Genomic DNA, 19,313 nt, shown 5'->3' on the forward strand with positions numbered 1-19,313 from the left:
TGCCATTGAACTGAAGAAATGTCTGTCCTTGGACCAAGAAGTTTTGCAAGCCCAGTCTTTTACCAAGTTTCAGAGTCCGGATGTTTCATATTTCCAAAGCTTGCCAACACACCTACAGACATCTGGTGGCAAGGCATTACATTTAACCTTGCTCACACTTTTCAAAGCTGTTCTTTCTGCAGTTTTAAATTGTCTTCTTGCAAAGAGTTTACGGTGTAGAATGTTCATGACTGGAGAGACCATCAAAACATCTGAAAATACAAAGGACTAGAGTAGCTGTTGCCCCTGTACCTTTCCAAGTAGCCAGTGTCTTCCTGATTATTATGTCTATGATAATAATTGTCAGAATTCAGCATGAAATCTTCAGAATCCTCACGTCTTTTAAACCTTCTTTTATCCTGGCTATAGTTTGAGTTCCAGGGAGCTTCTCTTCGTGTGGAAAACTCTCTCGGATACGAAGTGTGAGCGCTTTGTGATGACATCATTGGCACATGAGATGATCTATAGTTCATTTTCTGGTTAAATGCTCGACCATTAAACCTCTGCTTCTTTCTTGTAACAGTCTTGAATGGTTCCATGGAACTGGGGTTATGATAGTAACCGTCATCAAAGGAGTATTTGTGGGCAGGCTCCCCCCTCTTCCTGCTGTTGCTTCTATCATCTCTAATGGAATTGTCTTTACTCTCAAGCCACGAGTAACTCAGTTTACGCTTAGTCCTCTTGTCTGGTTTCCTAAACTTGTACTGAGGGTGTTTTTTCACACTGCTCTGTTTACAGTTTGAATACAAGGTCTGCTGACCGCATCTACTTTCTGCATCCCAGAAAATGAGATCATCTGGGTCAAAGGGTTCTTTTTCTGGGGAGCTATGATATACACTCTCTGAATCCTCTTGGTCCTCTTTATTTATGCTGCTGTGGGCTTCCTGGAAGCATTCAGAATCACTACTGATTTCCTCTAAGACATCTTTCAGTTCTAAAGCTAAGCCTGCTGACCTGTAGGGTGAAGAAACTCGTTTTCTCTTTCTGGACTTAAGGTCTTTGACCTGTTGGCCATGGATCTCGTCCCTAAGATGGCTCTCTCCATCCACCAAGGAAAACGGATCACCAGCCTCACTGGCCATATCCTTGAGATAATTTTGAATGCCCTTGGAATAATCTTTGGCATAGTCTACATTTTCTGTTCCATGGGGATTAAAAGTGTCAGGATCTTGAGTATAGGGCTTTGGCCAACAATCATCTTCTTGAGCACGTTCCCTCCTTTCCAGCTCTGGAATGGGGCTCCAGCTGGTTACATGATGTCCACATCTTCTCAAGTGGATCTTAACTCCATCTCCCTGGGCATAGACAGCCCTTTGCCACTGGGAAGGGCTTGCAATGTAACCTGGTTTGAGGAGCATGCGGGCATATGGAGGAGTTCGGTAATAGTTTAATAGATAGTCAATGAATTTATCTGTCTCATAGATCTTCTGTCTTCTGCTACAGTCTCCCTCAGGTTCTCTGGAAGCATAGAATCTATTAGGCCTATTGCCATCTTCTCTCTCCCAAGACTGAGCATGGATCGTTGGAATTTGTGATAAATTCTGGTCAGAGATGAAACTGTGATTGTATCTACCAGTCAACAGTTGCGCTGGTCTCTCTTTTCTTGTAGAACACCTTAATTTTTTCTTGCGCAAGTGGCGGGAAGATTTCCGTGAATGAGTCCTAGTTCTTCTCTTCATTTTTTGTTTTCGTTTATTGTCCAGCTTGGCAATCGGATATTTTGGCATTTTCTCTGGAGTTTGAAGATACTGGGTGTTTACCTCTTCTCTCACCAAAGTTTCCAGTGTTTCCTCCAGAGCGGGATCCTCGTCAGGTTCAGGGTCTACCACCTGTGGGTTAAATCGTGTGGATCCCTTTAAGAGAAAGGTAAAACAAAAACAAACAACTCACATCTAAAGCTAAACACATTAGACATTTTCAAAGATGATTGGCCTCTCTGGCTTTGTTCTGAAGAGACATATAATAATATTTGGGATAGATCTAAGTTGTCTTTGATGTAATGGGAGGCAGAAAATGAGTGTGGTATGAGAGATATCATACATTAACTGTCACAATGGGTTTGAGCGTTTCAGAGATCATGCGATATTTGACAGGATAGGGCAACATTCAGATCTGTTGTTCACCGGGTTGCTATGAGTTATAGTCGACTTGATGACACCGAACAACAACAACAACAACAACACTAGATGACTTGGTCTAACATGTGCTGCTTTTACTATGCCTGTGTGGCATAGGCAGTAGCAAGTTGTGTTGTTAAGCCAAAGACAGCCTCTCTGGCAGTTTGAATCCACCAGAGGCTCCAAGGGAGAAAGATGGGCAATTTATAACCACCCACTTGAGGGTGAGCTATGAATTGGTTCTGACTCAATAGCAATGACTTTGGGTGTTTGAGTGTTCAACCTCATGCTAGAAGGCATCTTCAAAGTCCATGACCCTTTATTTCATTTGTTAAAAAAATCTGGGGAGCTCAGTGTTCCGGGTATTGTGCTGGAGAAGGTGAGGAACAGGAATAAGAAACAACCGGTAGCCTTCCCAGAAAATTCTCATACAAGACAAGATTGCTGCGTGAGGTGTGTCGTACACCAGGTGGCATATGACTCAACTGGCTTAAAAGACTTGGCTGTCCTGGTTCTGACCGCAGCCTCTCCCTATGGCTTACCCAGGAAGAGTTTCTGCGCGCCACCTCTTCCTCACCCCTACTCATCTCCGCAAGCAGCAGGATAGTGAGGAGAAGACGGCCTGGAGAGTGGTTCCCCCTGGGGTGTTCTGCACACCTGCTGGGTGCTTGCTGCTCATTGTCTGAGAGGATCTGCACCCAGGAACGGTTTAGCCATCAAGTGAGATACACACTGCCTTGATTGTGCTTACACGCTGATTGGCTGTGAATCATTTCACCTGGGCTTCACCACTGTTTTCGTGGTAAAGTCCAGGTGAGATTGCATCCTAGATGAAATTGGTCAAGATAGATGAGTAAGTAAGGACAAGTGAGCCTGTGTGTGGAACTTGCTTACTGTAAGCCAGTGGGGCCCATGCTTGCTGGCTAATCCATCCCCGTTTGCACTGTGCGCTCACTGACATCTTACACAGGTCAGGGCACAGGACTTACCAATGACAGGGATTAGAACCTGCAGACTGTGTAATAGGCATAAGGTCTCTTTTTGGTGTCAAGAATTAAGCAGTGCATGTATTATGGAGGTACATTCTTGAAAGGGAGTCAGGCCTGGCAGTCATTGAGGTCAAAGCTCCAGCTAGCCTTGTTGAAGACGTAATTAAGATTTTTCTGATCCTGCTGTCATTAAGTTTGTCCACACTAGTGAGGGATTTGTGCGGAATGCTTCTTCACACTAAGAGCCCAGATTGCACATTTGTATGACTATCTTTAAACCCTCTGTAACTAATAGTTAACTAGGTATAATGCGAATAACTAGTATATATATAATACTAAGGAGCCCTTGAAGTGCAATGGGTTAAGCTACGCTCTGTGGAAGAAAGGTGTGGAAGCCTGCTTACAGGCTTGGAAACTGTGGGGCAACTCCACTCTGCCCTAGAGGGTTGTTAAGGGTAGGGATTAACTCAGTGGCTGTGAACCCACAGTTAATATCCACTAACTCGATTTAATGTTAACATGACTCTTCATATTTGAAGATGGTGGGTGTGGATTTTTTTTTTAATGAACCGTTTAAGAGCCCTTCCGATTTTTAATCCAGACCATCTGCACAGCTCTTAAGGAGCTCAGTGGGGGAAATGTCTTTCAAAAACGAAACTCTCCAAACCAAACAATTGCTCTGTGATGTGAGAATTTCTTTATCAAGCAGTTTGTGGCTAGACTCACATGAAATGCTACACAAATGTAGCTCAAGGCTCTCCCTTCTTATCCAAATCTGCTACAGATAAATGTCCAAGTAAGGTCACAGCACTACGATTAGAACTCTCACATTGACCATTTCTTCTCTCCTAGTGATTTCTTTTGCACTGATTAAAGCCCCAAACAAAAGCCCACTGTTGTCGCGTTCATGCCAATGCATAGAGACCATTAGTTTTCCAAGGCTGTAAGTTTTCGGGGGAGGAGACGTCTTCATCGCTCTCCTGTGGAGTGGCTGGCTGGTAGGGTTTTTTTGGTTATTGTTGTTATTGCTTTTGTTGTTCAAATGTTTTATTGCTATCTAGGTAAAAGTTTATAAAGCAAAATGACTTCCCATTTAACAGTTTATACATATTTTGTTTTGAGAGAGCAGTTGCAATTCTCCTAATGTGTCAACTCTCTTCCTATCTTGACTCTGGATTTCCCTTTTCCACTGACTGCTCCTTCCTGCTTCCAAAGTCTTTCTTTTGGGACTTTGCTACCTTTTTGGTCTAGCAATACATAACACACTCCTCACAAAAGAGGTTATATACAAGACTCGATGAGTTCCCAAAACAAAGTGAAGATGGTGAGGATGGAGAGGGTGGAGACATCTGTAAAATTTTTCTGAACTCTATCCAACAGTCTGAAGGTGTGGCTGGTAGGTTTGAACTGCTGATGCCCAACACACTATACGACCAGGGCTCCTTGTTACCTTGATGTGAAACTAGGTAGACACAGTAGCTAAATAACTCTGGGTCACAGCTTCCAGCAGTTTAGAAACCCAAAGTGCAGGTGTTGGGTGAATTGCATGCTGTGCTGCTAACCCAAAAGGTCAAGCATCTCTGGTGGTTCAAATCCAGCAGTGGCTCCAAGGGAAAAAGGAGAGCAGTCTGTATTTACGGGTGACCCAGAAACTCAACGGAGGGTCACTAGGAGGTAGAATCAACTTGACAGCAGTGAAATTTTAGGGATAGGTGTATTTTAAATTATTCCCAGGAATGCTGGTAGCACAGTGAGTAATGCATCAGCCCACTAACCAAAAGGTCAGCAGTTCAAACCTACCAGCCACTCTCAGGGGGGAAAATTGGACCATTTCCCCCTGTTAAGATTTACAGCCTTAAAAACTTGACGTAGACTGGACAGCAGTGGGTTTTATCAATTCATATTTGGGGCTATTAGAGATTCAACTCAAAATGGAACTCACTGACGTCAAGGTGGAACCAACTCATAGCTGACCCTCCAGCAGGTTTTCAGAGGCTGTAAATTGCATGGGAAGAGAGTGCCCATCCTTCTGCAGAGCAGCTGGTGGATTTGAACCACATATCTTTGCATTGGCAGGGCAATTCCCTACCCACTAGGCCACTGGAGGTCTATTTTAAAATACTCTTGCAGCTATAAAGGGCCTTTTATCGCCCTGGTTTTAAGTAGGCCACTAATTAACAATAAAGGAGTTCTGGTGGTTTAGTGCTAAGGTTAGTGGTAAGGAATTGTGCTGCCAACCCAAAGGTGGATGGTTTAAGTTCACCAGCTGCTTCACAACAGAAAAATGAGCAATTGCCTCTGGTGCGATTTACTGCCTCTGAAAACCTTCTGGAAGGTCACATATGGGTCAGTTCTGACTTGATGGTACACCACCACAACAACTAAATATAAAGGTAGTGTCTCAGAATGGTTAAACGGGGTTCTGCAGGTCCACTCTCACTCATGACAACCCCATATGTGTAGAGTTAAAACTGTGCATCATAGGGGTTTAGATGGCTGATTTTTATTTTGTTGTTTTGTGGGTTTGGTTCCCCCCCCCCAATAGTAGATTACTAACTAGCTCTTTCTTTCAAGGTCCCCTCAGGTAAGTTTGAACCTCTAACCTTTAGGTTAATAGCTCAGCACCACCCAGGGATTCCTCAAAAAGGTTAGTGCCTAGCAAAACTCGAGAACAATTGAGAAATAGGCTTACTGCAATATTCCTCAGGAGTATGCGGAGCAATCGCAGGGCCTCCACTCGCCTCTGAGCCAGCAGGTACTTCCTCTCCTCCCACTCCTCGGAAGAGTCGGGGTCCTGAGACACCTTGGCTCTGGATTTGTCCCTCCGCTTCTTCCTCCGATGTCTGTCTCTTTCCTTCAAGACCTGCCTCCTGAACCTGGCCTTCCTCCTCTTTTCCTGAGTTTTCCTCTCCTCATCTCTTCTTCTTCTGGAGAATGATTACAATGACAGCATTCAGCTGGTATTTATTAGACATTTCACCTCCCTCCTCCCCCGAAGCCGCCCCTATCCCACTCCGCCATCAGGGAGCAGAGCTGGTTTCTGTCCCTAGGAACCCACCACTAACTCCAGGGCCTGACACAGACAATTGATAACTTTTTTTAAAAAAAAAAGGTGGGGGGAAGAGCACAGAAATTGATAAGCAAGCCTTTCACATCGGTCAAGGTGGGGGAGGAAGGCACATACATAGTCTGAGGGGGGCAAATGGAAGCGTGTAAAGGCGACCTTCTGCAAAGATGTTGATTATTAATTGCCATCAAGTCAGCCATGGGGACCCCATGGGCAACAGAATGAAGCATCGCCCGTCCCCCAGCCAGCCTCACAACCGGTGGTAGTGCAGACCTTGTGATCTGTAAGGTCTGGCTTTCAAAAAAGATCGCTAGGACTTCCATGCAAGGCCATCTTAGTCCAAAACCTCATTGAAACCTCCTGAACATCATAGCAACATGCATATCTCCAAGGACAGAAGGGTGGTAGTCACCTGGGTCACCCCGCAGAGACGAAGCACCAAAAGGCAGCAACTACAGAGTTCAAAGGAAGGGCCTACTCTGGCCCTTCCCTTCTCAAAATACAAGAGGGAACCACTGGACTCCAGCTTTTAAAGTGACAGTTTCTTTTTCCTTCTCCCTTGAGATCTTTTGTGGGTTGGCATAGCATACACAAGGGAGCTCTGGTGGCCTAGTGGTAAGAAGCTGCACTGCAGTCTCGAAGGCAGGCAGTTCAGAGCCAGCAGCTGCTCCACTGGGTAATGATGTAAAATCTCTCGTGTGATTAACTGCCTCTGAAAACCTGCAGGAGGGTCTGCTACGGGTCGGTTCCGACTCAATGGTCTACAACAACAACAGAGCATACACAAAAAAAGAGGAGTCAAAGCACTCAGACAATCTGAAGGCTTTTCTGGTCTTAGATGTGAATTACTTCATTAAAACATACTGGCCTAAGACAATGTGGGCTACTTTCTGGAAAACTCTTGTGGTTTGGCCCTTATAGGGGCATGGGGAGAGGGAAAGAATCCTGATTTGGGACTTCTGCCAAAAGCCAGGGGTTTGCCTGACTTGCATGCTCAGTTTTAGAATTTGAGGAGCATGAAAACAGTTCTCTTATCTAGGCCCAAGCACTAGGTTTCTCAAACAGGAATCTCAAGTAATTCCTGTCATTCACCAGAAGAAAAAAAAAAGTGAGAAGCCTAGACGGTAAGGTACTCTATCTCCTTCTCAGGACAGCTACAATTTACACAGGAAACTACAGGGAAGGGAATGCAAAGGGCAAAAGTGGGTTTGAGGACCATGGAGTTCTGGCTAATCAGTATCTTCCTAACAAATCTTTGACAACTCGGTAGCCTTATTCTAGGCTCAAACTCCTAAATTGGGAACTGATGACAAGCCCAGAAACAAAGATGGCAGTTTCTTAAAGTCAAAGAAAGAACATAAGTGGGGGGGAAATGGTGCTGAAAGGGTTTTAGACATTGGCAATTAATTACATTCATGAATGGTGATTGGTGTTTTAAAACAAAATGGCTATGGATGATTGTATGGAAAACAAATATGATTGGTAAAGCCTTCAGGGGAATGAAGTAAGTAAATAAATGCAAGACAATGGTGCAACAAACCCATGCCTTCTCCCCATGGGTTAATTTGATTGCTGCCTGTACTTTATAAGGAAGGAATTTCCATACCTAATTTATTTTTTAAAAAATAAATAATTAAATGAAAAGAGAAGTAGGCTAAGATCCGGGAGGCTGGGCTCTATGAGGAGAAGTGTGGCATCAGGATTGGTGGAAGATCTGTTAACAATCTGCGTTATGCAGATGACACAACCCTGCTTGCTGAAACTGAGGAGGACCTCATGCACTTGCTGCGAAGGGTCAAGGACTGCAGCCTTCAGTATGGACTGAGGCTCAATATCAAGAAGACAAAGAGTCTCACCACTAGACCAATTGGCAGCATCAGGATGGACGACGAAGAGATTGAGATTGTTCACAGCTTTAGTTTGCTCGGCTCCACAGTCAACACTCTTGGCACCAGTAGCCAGGAAATTAAAAGGCGCATTGCCATGGGAAAGTCTGCAGTTAGGGACCTCTCCAAAGTACTGAAGAGCAATGGTGTCTCTCTGGAGACTAAGGTGCACCTGGGACAAAGGCCATGGTCTTTGCTATCACTTGTTATGCATCAGAGAGTTGGACAGTGACTAAGGAGGATAAAAGGAGAATTGATGTGTTTGAGCTATGGTGCTGGAGAAGAGTACTGAGGGTACCTTGGACTGCTAGGAAAACAAACAGATTCATCCTGGAAAGGGTTAAACCAGACAGCTCCTTGGAGGCAAGGATTCTGAGGCTCTGTCTGACATACTTTGGACATGTTGTAAGGAGGAACAGGTCCTTGGAGAGGGACATCATGCTTGGTAGGGTGGAGGGACAGCGCAGGAGGGGAAGGCCCTCTAGGAGGTGGACTGATTCAGTGACTGGGGTAATCGGGATGGGTATGTTGGAGACGGTGCGATTGGCACAGGATAGAGCAGAGTTTACGGCTGTTGTACATAGGGTCGCTATGAGTCACAAGCGACTCGATGCCACATAACAACAGCAATAGGCTAAGATCTCCACTATAAAAATTCTTGGTCTTTTTCTCATTTCTTTCTAGAAATATTTGTCTAGCCCCATTATTCCTCGTTACTTTTTCCTCTAAGCAACAAACTTTTTTAAAAAAAGAAAAAAAAATCTGTTTTCAACTGTGTTGTCATTTTGGTTTTATGACAGCACAGTAAAAAGACTGTAGTCTTCAATGGCGTTTTTCCAATCCAGACCAAATCTTGCCCTCACAACTCAACGTTACATACAATGGTATGTTTAGAGAGCTCTGGTGGCCTAGTGGGTAAGAAGTTGGACTGCCAACCCAAATGCAGGTGATTCAAATCCATCAGCTGCTTCTCAGGAGAAAGATGGCCAATGTCCTCTCATGCAATTTACAGCCTCTGAAAAGCTGCCGAAGGATAAGCTATGAGTCAGTGTTGACTGGACAGCAACAAATGAAGGCAAGCTCTTATCCGAAGAGATAAATCCAGAAATAAAAACCAGAGAAGCTCAAAGCCCCGCCCCACCTCTTCATCAATGTTGGTCTTTTTACCTTTCAGCTTGCTGCTCTTCTCTCCTCTTTTCTTTTTTCCTTTCTTCTTCCAGCTCTTGTAATTTTAGCCTTTCCTGATTTCTCCTCCTTATAGCTCCTTCACTGAAGTGTTTGGTGGTATCAAACATAACCTGCTCCAAAACAATTCAAAGTTTCACTAGAAAGGTCTGCCAGCTGGCCAGGTGTGTTCCTAGGCCAGAAAGATAAAATAAAGATGGGCCGTGTCAATTGGGAATCAAGTGAGTTCAAAATATCCTCTCCACCCCAGTACCCACACACTGTGTCACAGCTCGCCAGCCTCCAGAATGTTCTCTGGCGGAAAGCTGTAGGAGCTTGCTTCACATGAGAGACCTTTGTAAATGACCCCGGGTTTGTTATAAAGATCAACGACATGAAAGGAAGATTCTAGAAGAATAATCTACCCTGACTGGCATGATTATAAAACAATATCCGAGTCTTGAAAGAAAAAAAAAAAGAAGAAGGTCAGATTGAACACTACAGGTAAACAGTTTTGTAAAAAGCAGCAGCAGCTGCAGACATTACTAAGTAAACATGGAAAAGACAAAAAAGATACACAGTAGCCCCACCATTGTTATCTTTGAGGGGAGTGTAGCTGAGGGAAGGGTACTTGGTGAAGTAGGCTCTCATCTAACCCATAATGTTTTGTTTTTTAAAGCTGGGCTTTGCTAATCATAATTGAGCAACTGTAAATTACTGCTATATTAATATTTTAAAGCACTGGGATAGTCTAATTCTAACTTGTAATTAATAATGTTTGCCACTTATCTGTTTGAAATAAATTTGTGTCTGAACAGCTAAAAAAAGAAAAAATAAACACACACAGAACACAAATCACAACGTAGACTCTTCCTTTCTGATCCACCATCCACGATGGAACCACCACTGCCAAGCTGCAGATTTTTAAAAAAACCCTCACAGGGAAGACCCTCATCTTCACTCAAGGTTGAACCCTCAGATACAATCCAAAATGTAAAGGTTAAGATAAGGGAGGCATTCCTCCAGAGTAGCAAAGACTGATCTTTGCTGGAAAGCAACTGGAAGATTGGGTGGACCTAGTTTGACTACAACATCCAAAAGGAGTCCACTCTTCACCATGTATTGACACTTGGTGGTGGGGCTAAGAAAAGGAAGATGAAATCCCAAGAAGAATAAGCATATGAGAAAGAAGGTCAAGCTGGCTGTTTGGAAAGCCTACAAGGTGGATGAAAATGGCAAAATTAGCAACTTTCGTCAGCAGTGTCCTTCAGAGGAATGCGGTGCTGGAGTTTTTATGGCCAGCCACTTGGACAGACATTACTGTGGCAAGTGTTGTCTGACCTATTGCTTCAACAATCCAGAGGACACGTAATTATGAGTTAATAAAAGACATGAATTAACAGAAACAAATTATGACTGGTTTTTATAATGTTTGAGTGCAAGAGCACAGAAGGATTGATGCCTTTAAGTTGTGGTATTGGCAAGAATATTAGATGCACCCTGGATTGCCAGACCACGTCTGCCGTGGGAGAAGTGCAGCCGAGTGCTCGCTGGAGGTGAACAGGATGAGACAAGTTCTCACATACCTTGAGCATGTTACCTGGGGGAGTCAGCCCCTAGAAAAAAAAATCATTATGCTTGGAAAAGTAGAGGGTCAGTGAAAGAGAGACCCTTGGGGAGATGGGCTGACACGGGCTGCAACAGTGAGCTTAAACACAGCAGAGATTGTGAGGATGGGACAGGGCTTTGTTCTGTTGTACAGGCTGTGGGTTGGAGTTTCTCATATGAAGTCCCTGGGTGGGACTTAATGAAGGAAAAAGTTAGTAGTGAATACACTTAACTCCTAACAGAAAGGCTAGAGGTTAGGGTTCACCTAGGGGCACCTCAGAACAAAGACCTGGTGATCTACATCCCCCAAAAAAGCAGCCATTGAACATTTCCATAGGTCATAGTTCCACTGTGATATACTGTGATCAAGCACCGTGAGTCAGGCTTGACAGGACAGTAACTGAAACAAGAAGAGTGTGTGTCTGTCTGTCTGTATGTGTGTAGAGGAAACAAAGTAAAAAGTACAAGTTCATGTTCAAAGCTAATTTGGGGTGGGGGATAGGAAAAACAAGTTGGCTCCATTTTTTTCCAGTATTAGATAATGACTTCAAGATGGCAATGACCAAAGGTGGCATGCTGGATAAAAACCAAAACCAATTCAGTCGCCATGGCAATTCTGACTCATGCCAACATCACGTATTAATGAGGAGACCTTCTCCACAGTTGTTTTGTATGTTTTTGCTATAATTGTTATGGAAGCAGGTTGCCATGCTTTCCTTCTGAGGCATTTTTAAGTGGGTTCTAAACACCAACCTTAGTAGCCAAAGTGACTGTCACCCAGGGACCTCATGCCCAGATAGGCTGATTTTGAAAGTGAAAGATAAAGGTTAACTGAGATTATGTTTCAGCAACGTATTTGGCAGATGTTTGAAAATATGCATTGTGACTCAGAGTCAAGAGGGAGGGAGTAAACTGCTCTCCTGATGGTTTCAAACTGCACGAATCTCTCTTTCTCAACTACTTGTCAAATGAAATCAGCCCATGTGATAGTTCTACAGAGGCCATGAAGAATCTTTCACAGCCCTCGAGAAGTTTTAGGCAAATATTATACAGGTTGACCTAACTAGTGATCTAAGAGATTACTTTTCATTTCCTCCCGATTGGAACCACCTCAACTGACTCTCCAGTGAGTTTTCAGAGACTGTCAATTGCACAGGAGGTTGTCCATCATTCTCCCACAGAGCAGCCAGAAGATTTGAACAGCCTGCTCTTGGGTTGGCAGCACAATTACTTACCACTAGACCACCAGTGCTCCTGATTAGATCATTGGTGTTAGGTGCCTTCCAGTCAACTATGACTCATCACAACCCTCCAGACAGCAGATTTGAACCTTGCTTTATCCCACTCTATCCTCATAATCTCTGTCATGCTCAAACCCAGGGCATTAGTCACTGTGTGAGTCTATCTAGTTAAGGATCTTCCTCTCTTTTCCTGACCCTGATTGCAATGGGACCTGTAATAACATACAGGACATAGGTTATCTTGCTGGTAATACTCCCCTTTTTTCCAAACACAATAATCAGTGCTGGTTATTCTACTCACTTCAACCATGTCGGTACAAGACTTACTCAAGACAGAGTCCTAGAGTTGTAGGAAACAGACGTTCTCTCTTGTATCAAGAGGCTATTAATTACAGAAGGGGAATTCATCATGCACATAGAAAGCAGCACCACTCTGGAGGGTCAAGTCTACCAATGGCACCTCAGGAAAAAAAAGATGCGCAGTCTCCTCCCAGGTGGTTTAGAGCCTCAGAAACCCAATGGAGGATGATCTATGAGTCAGTTCTGACTCTGCAAAAATATGAGAGAGAAGAAGAGAGACGCCAGAACTTTGACACAGCAGACAATGTGTAGGGACAATGTGATTCAAGCATACAGAGAAGAAATGAAAGGGATAGTTAGTTTTTTCATGAATATGGTGGCCTTAGATAATGGAGAAAACTGGAGTGGTAGGGAGATTTCAGCAAGGTTCCCCCAGGAAGAGGAAAGATCAGATATAAAGGAAACTAGTAAGTGATTCTACTTAGCTGGAGCCTAAGGAATAGGAGGAACCGTGATTGGTGAAGCATTCGTTTGTGAGATAGGCAGTTTATTGTCATAAAGACAGAGAGCCTTGGAAAACACATAGAGCAGCGCTAGCATATCCTGGAGGAGTGATACGAGTTGGAATTGCCTCATATGATATGAGTTGGAAGTGCCTTGTGAAGGACTTTATTCTAGAAGAAATTACAGTCTTCCTTGCTGTGCGGTTTTCTCAGTTCTTAGATTCTATCTTTCAAGCAACGTCTTACCCGCTCTGCCAACCCGTACCTGAGATAGAAAAAAAAAAAAACCACAACAAAACACCCCCAAAAGCCCCAAAACACCAAACACATACACACACAAAAAACCCAAACAACCCAACAACAACAACAAAAAAAACCCCACCAAAACCAAAACCAACATCCCTGACGTTCAGTGCTTTAGCAAAAAAAGTTCCAAACAACGAACTCAAAGCCAAAAATCACCACGGTTCACACCTCAGACATAGAAGATACAAGAGCTCCGGATGGTTATTGATATGAACTATAAGGTAAAGAAATTACTCGTTATGAGGTGCATATTCTCCTCATAGTTATTCCACTTATTGCTAGTCGTACATTCTTTATCTTACTAGTCATAATAAATTCACATTATTGATCTTACTCAGTACAATAAGTAAAAAGCACTCATACTCACATTATTCCCGGGAGTCGAAGTCAAATGAGGAGGAAAAGAGGACAAACGCCTCGGTTTGTCACCTAATATGTAGCCCTAAAGAGAGTCACGTGGGTGTGACTCCAAGAATAAGGGGGTGGGGGCACAGATTTCTCACCCTTAGCAACCTGTCAAATAAAAACAACAGATTCCATAGTTTCAGAGGGGTCACGAAGAACCCTTTCGACCCTCCAGGGAGAGGGTGCAGAGTGCCAGATTACAACCATCGTAATTTTAGATCATAACTGGCAGCATGCCTTAGTAGCAGACAAGTAAGTGTTTAAATCAAGACTTATTTCTTTTTTCTTCGTAAACATTACTGGTGATTGTGGTTGTTATGTACTGTTAAGTCGGAACTGACTCATAGTTGACCCTCCAGCAGGTTTTCAGAGGTAGTCAATCACACAGGAAGAGATTGTCCATCTCTCTTCTGGGTAGCAGCTGGAGGATTGGAAATACATACCTTTGGGTTGGCAGCACAACTCCTTACTGCTAAACCACCAGAGCTCCCTAAAATACTTATTAATTATGAGACAAATCTTTGTTAGCTACTGAGCAGAGCATAGTTGGGTCCAAGGAAATGTGTTCTAGATTATTCCCTCTGACTTGTACTCAAAACCACCTGAATAGTGAAAAACAGCAACACAAAAAAATCTAAGCAGTTCTGGCCACGTCTTACCTTAATGTTACATGCCAACGCTTTGCCATCATCTCCTTTAAGCATCAACTTCATGCCTCGAAGGGACTCCATGGCTTTCACAAAATCAGTTGACTCTTGGTATTGAATAAAGGCTTCAAAGGTCTGTAAGCCGAAGCTAAAACTCCCGAAGCTTCCCCCAGTCATGACTTCTCGGTAGGGGTCGAGCATGGGGATGTCCACATTCTTGATCTTTCCAAAGCTCTCAAAGACCACTCGAAGAATTTCTTCACACGGCTTCTCCCCAGTAGAACCTTTTGGCGCAAACCACTTGCAGGGCAGGCCTTCAAAATATATGGAATCTGGGCTCTTCTCCAGGTCCTGCTCTTCTGCCCCATCGCTCAGTGGGGTCTCAATTGCTTTGGGGAAATGATCCCACTCTCCCTGAGCATCTGTCGCCACGACTCTCAAGTCTGTTTTCAAACCGTTCAGCTTGATGATCTTCCCGTGTAACTTCGCCTTCAGGATCTGCACCAAGCTCCGGGTTTCAGCCTCCCCCTCGAATCGGATGAAGTCCTTGGTGCTCTTGGAGAGCCGCACTGTGGTGAATTGGTCAGGGCAAATCAGGCTCTTCAGCTGATCGAGAACTTCCCAGTTTGAGAAGGGCCTCACGGGCTCTGTGCTCTCCGGGAGCAGCACGTTGATCATCAGCTTCGCTATGGGCTTGAGGTAGAGGTGCTGGGCCGCGCACAGCTCTGTGGCCTCAGAGTTGTCATACACGACTGTGACCGTCATGGTGGCCACGGGATGCCTTACAGGGCAAAAGATAAAAAGCTGAGATACATGGAGTAAGCTGTTGATTTGAATTGGGAAGTGGTGCTAGCACTGCTGGATATATATAATATATATGTATACATGTACATATACATATACATAAATTTAATACTAATTTATTTACAAAGTTTGAATACATTGTTTTTCACAAAAGATCCTTCCCATTCCCGTCATCCCCCTGACTCTTTGAATGGTGCAACCCTACGATGAACACCCCATCCCTCTGCCCATCCTCACCCCTCTGCTCCCACCCTCGCCCCCTCTTGGATCCTCATACTCATTCTACAGTAATAGTTTTATACAGTGTTTGTCCTTGTGGGACTGACTGACTGAGCTCACTCAGCATCATGCTGGACCTATATTAAATTCACAAGGGGAAGCAAGCACTTCTTACTGTTAGGTGCCATCAATGGGCGGGTCAAATCCACCCACTGCTCTGTGGGAGAAAGATGGGCAATCACTTCCCTGTGCAATTTACAGCTTCTGAAAACATGCAGGAGAGTCAGCTGAAGGTTCATTCTGACTCAATGGCACAAAGCAACAACCCATAGTATATACTGAGTGTTTGGCTCTTCAGCCACATCACTCGATGCGACCTGCTTTGACTTGGGAAAATGCTCCTGCTCTCCCTGGGCCTCAAAAAAATGAGGATTATGTGGTCTAGCCAGTGGAATAAGCTACGGATTTGAACTGTGAAATGGTACTAGCATGGATGGATCGATGCCAAATTCGCAGAGGGAAAATATACTATGGGTGGAATGCAAATAATCACTTAGATTTGCTTAATGTGCTTTTGGAGTTGTGAAATACTTTCCACGTACTATGTCTCTGTTTCCTCGACTGTAAAAGAGATAACAGTGTTTCTGTAGTTGTGTACCATGGAGTTGGAACTGACTCACAGCTGACTCTCTAGCACGTTTTCAGAGATGGTAAATCACACAGGAGGAGACTGCCCATCTTTCTCACCCAGAGCAGCTGGTTAACATGAACTGCATGCCTCTGAGTTGACAGCACAGCTCCTTCCCACTAAGCCACTGGAGCTTTCTGGAAGGCTTAAGTGATTAAGTAGATAAGCAAGTTTTAGAACAGTGTGTTCACCTTATTGCTGTTGAGTTGAAATTGACTCATACCTGACCTTCCATTGGGTTTTTTAGGGTGTACATCGCAAGGCAGGAGAGTGCCTGTCTTCCCCTGTGGAGCTCCTGGCGGACTCGAACCACCAGAAAGGCATGGCCTTTGGGTTAGCAGCATGGCTCATGGCTTCCTATGTACTATACCATAGGAGTTCTTAATAAACATAAAAACTAAGACTATTATTATTATTGGAAGCAGGAGTGGCATCTACTTCCTAAACAACATGCCTCCAGAAACTCTATGAACTTTGATACTTTGGTAAATGTCTATAGTTGTAGAGGGGCTTCAGGCCTTTTGTTCATAGCATCACTACGAGTAGTGCTCCACTCGACGGCAATCAACAATCAACAAGCAACATTACTATTAGTGGTGTTGTTTTTGTTGCTATATGCTGTTCACCCTGAACCAACTCATAGCTGACTCTCCAGCAGATTTTCAGTGGTTATAAATCACATAGGAGGAGACTGATCAGTTGGTTAATTTGAATTGCCTGCCTTTGGGTTTTCAGCTCTGGTCCTTATTACTAAGCCACCATCTCACTTGATTCATGAAGCAATCTATGAATAGGGAGCTTCACGCCAGCTGTTTAGTTGGAACAGTTCAGACAGATTTGAAGAAAGTAAATTATTTGTCCACACATTGAGAGTCCAAAATTCTCAGTATCTCAGTAGTTCCATTTTCCTAAAAGCCTAACATGTAGACTTCCAAGAGAACAAACAGTTCTGTCCTAGAGAGTATCAAACCTGGTCGATCCCTGGAGGCAAGGATTCTGAAGTTCAGTCTCACATACTTAGAGCACGCTTCCAGGAGGGCCCATTTCTTGGAAAAAGATATCATGCTTGGAAGGGTAGAGGGTCAGCGGGAGGAGAGGAAGATCCTGGAGGAGATAGACCGACACAGTAACTGGGGCAAAGGGGTCAGGCATGTCAGAAACTTTGAGGGTGGCTCAGGAGAGGGCAGGGTTCAGAACCATTGTTCATAGGGTCACAATGAGTGACAGTCGACTTGACGGCACATAAACTACTACATAAAATCCTGCTGGAACTGTATGGAAATTGGGCAAGGATAAGATGCATTTAGTACACTCATGAATATGTACCCAATAGGTAGCTCTAATTTAAAGTTCACATAACATAATATCTTTTGTATAATTTGGTTTCCAAGTCTTACAGAGATATATCTACTCATATTCCTCCAATCTGTGGACTTCGCTACATTGAATACAAAGTTCAAGTGAGCAAGGGACAACCTCTTCTACTGATAAAGTGGCTCTGTCTTCTTCATTCGATTTGGGGGAGGGGGACCCACAAAAAACCATTCTTCAAAATATGATTGCTTGCTGGCATTTCATACTGAGATTTGTACTTCAATGTTCCTAGCAGCATTATTCACCATCGCAACCCAGATGGTTGGAAAAAAACCCAAATGTCCAACCACAAACAAATGGATTGAGAAATTATGGTACATTCACACGATGGAATACTATGCAGCACTCAGGAGCAATAACTTTGTAAATTGTTACTTAACTTGGGAAGGACTGGAGAGCATTATGCTGAGTGAACTAACTCAGTCCCACAAGGACAAATACTGTATAAAAACCATTATTGTAGAATGAGTATAAGGATCCAAAAGGAGTGGAAAAGGCTGGAAGCAGAGGGATGTGGATATGCGGAGAGGAGGGGGATTAATCAATGGGTTGTACAATTTGATGGGGGGATGAGGGAAATTGAAATAATTTGTTCTCATACTGATAAACGCATAAGCTGTTTAATGGCAAATAAGATCACTAAAACTAGGAATGAGGTATTTCTGTTCCTTTTTGCTTACTTACAAATATAATTTCTCAGTAAAAGAGGTTGACTCTAAAAGAGAACTTTGTACAAGGTATCTGTACAAAGCTGTTAAATACTGTTAACCACAGGGAGATTTAGACCTAAACAGGTATGACACGATGATGGAATGTCTAATATAAAATGCTCTACTCATTATTCACCATCGCAAGAACATGGGAACATCCCAAATGCCCAAAATCAATGGAATGGATTGAGAAATTATGCTTCATTCCCACAATGGAATACTACGCAGCATAGAGGAGCAATGATTTTGAAAATCACTACCTAACTTGGGAGGGGCTGGAGAGCTTTATGCTGAATGAACTAACTCAGTCCCATAAGGACAAATACTGTATATGACCGTTATTTTAGAAAAAGATTACTAGTAAAATGTGTATGAGGATCCAAAGGGGGGGGAGAGGGGGGGTTAATCCTAGGATGGCACAATTTGATGGGTGGAGGGAGGCGTGGATAAAGGAAATGGGAAAGATCCAGTGTGAAAAACAATGTATGTGAGCTTTGTAAGTAAACCAGTATAAAATAAAATTTTTATTTAAAAAAATTAAATGCTCCACTAAATCTTGGGTAACTTCTCAGCTACAGAATTACTTAGTAGCTGTCCCTAAAGGACAATCCAAATCAACTTACCTTCAGGAGACAAGAGCTGTACAGACTTTTTCCAAGGTAATCAGAAGTATTATGTATCTAAGATGTTTCGTTCCAGAAATCCTTATAGGACAGCAACACTGGACTGGGATGACAGGAGAATGAACATGGTTTCTTTCTCTGAAAACATTATCTAAATAGCAAAGCAAAGGGGGGGATCCAATTAGTTTGCTGACAGTTGAAGCATAAGTGCCAATACTTGGCTCTTTCAGAAGAAAAGGAAATTGGATATTCAATAAAAATATACTGAACCCCGCTTTTCTTTTCTTTCCTCTTTCCTGAGGAGCGGGGAAAAGGAAATGCTGTCTGGAAAACTTGCCGGGTCAGTGGGTTGTTTTGTGTCTTATGGTAATATACACGGTCAACAGTGACCACATTTAACACTTCAAGTTCAGTAAGACAGTTAAGATAATGCTTACATGCACCAATAAATATTACTTTAAATATGAAAAAAACCCCTAACTGAACCCTAACATGGATTTTTCTGTCAGTAGGCATTGGCTTATATAATCTAATTTCAAGCAACATCTTTTTAAAAACATGTACAGGCAGTAAAAAAAAAAAAAAAGAATAAAATTACTTTAAAGCAATCAGGTTGCCAAGCT

At 43.2% G+C, this 19,313-nt stretch overlaps 1 protein-coding gene across 1 annotated transcript; it reads right to left on the reverse strand.

Moving 5' to 3' along the window:
* Positions 1–242: 242 nt before the first annotated feature.
* Positions 243–15,037, reverse strand: LOC102862456 (A-kinase anchor protein 17B-like). The gene is made up of 6 exons (XM_006893819.1): positions 14,285–15,037; positions 9,266–9,396; positions 5,838–6,072; positions 3,813–3,920; positions 2,699–2,848; positions 243–1,892 (listed from the first exon to the last, which is right to left on the reverse strand). Exons 1-6 carry the CDS (start codon positions 15,035–15,037, stop codon positions 243–245), a joined length of 3,027 nt encoding a protein of 1,008 aa, XP_006893881.1.
* Positions 15,038–19,313: the final 4,276 nt, after the last annotated feature.

Source organism: Elephantulus edwardii, unplaced genomic scaffold (genome assembly GCF_000299155.1).
Source record: "Elephantulus edwardii isolate Elephantulus edwardi_28Jun2011 unplaced genomic scaffold, EleEdw1.0 scaffold00131, whole genome shotgun sequence".
In the NCBI taxonomy this organism is placed as follows: Eukaryota; Metazoa; Chordata; class Mammalia; order Macroscelidea; family Macroscelididae; genus Elephantulus; species Elephantulus edwardii.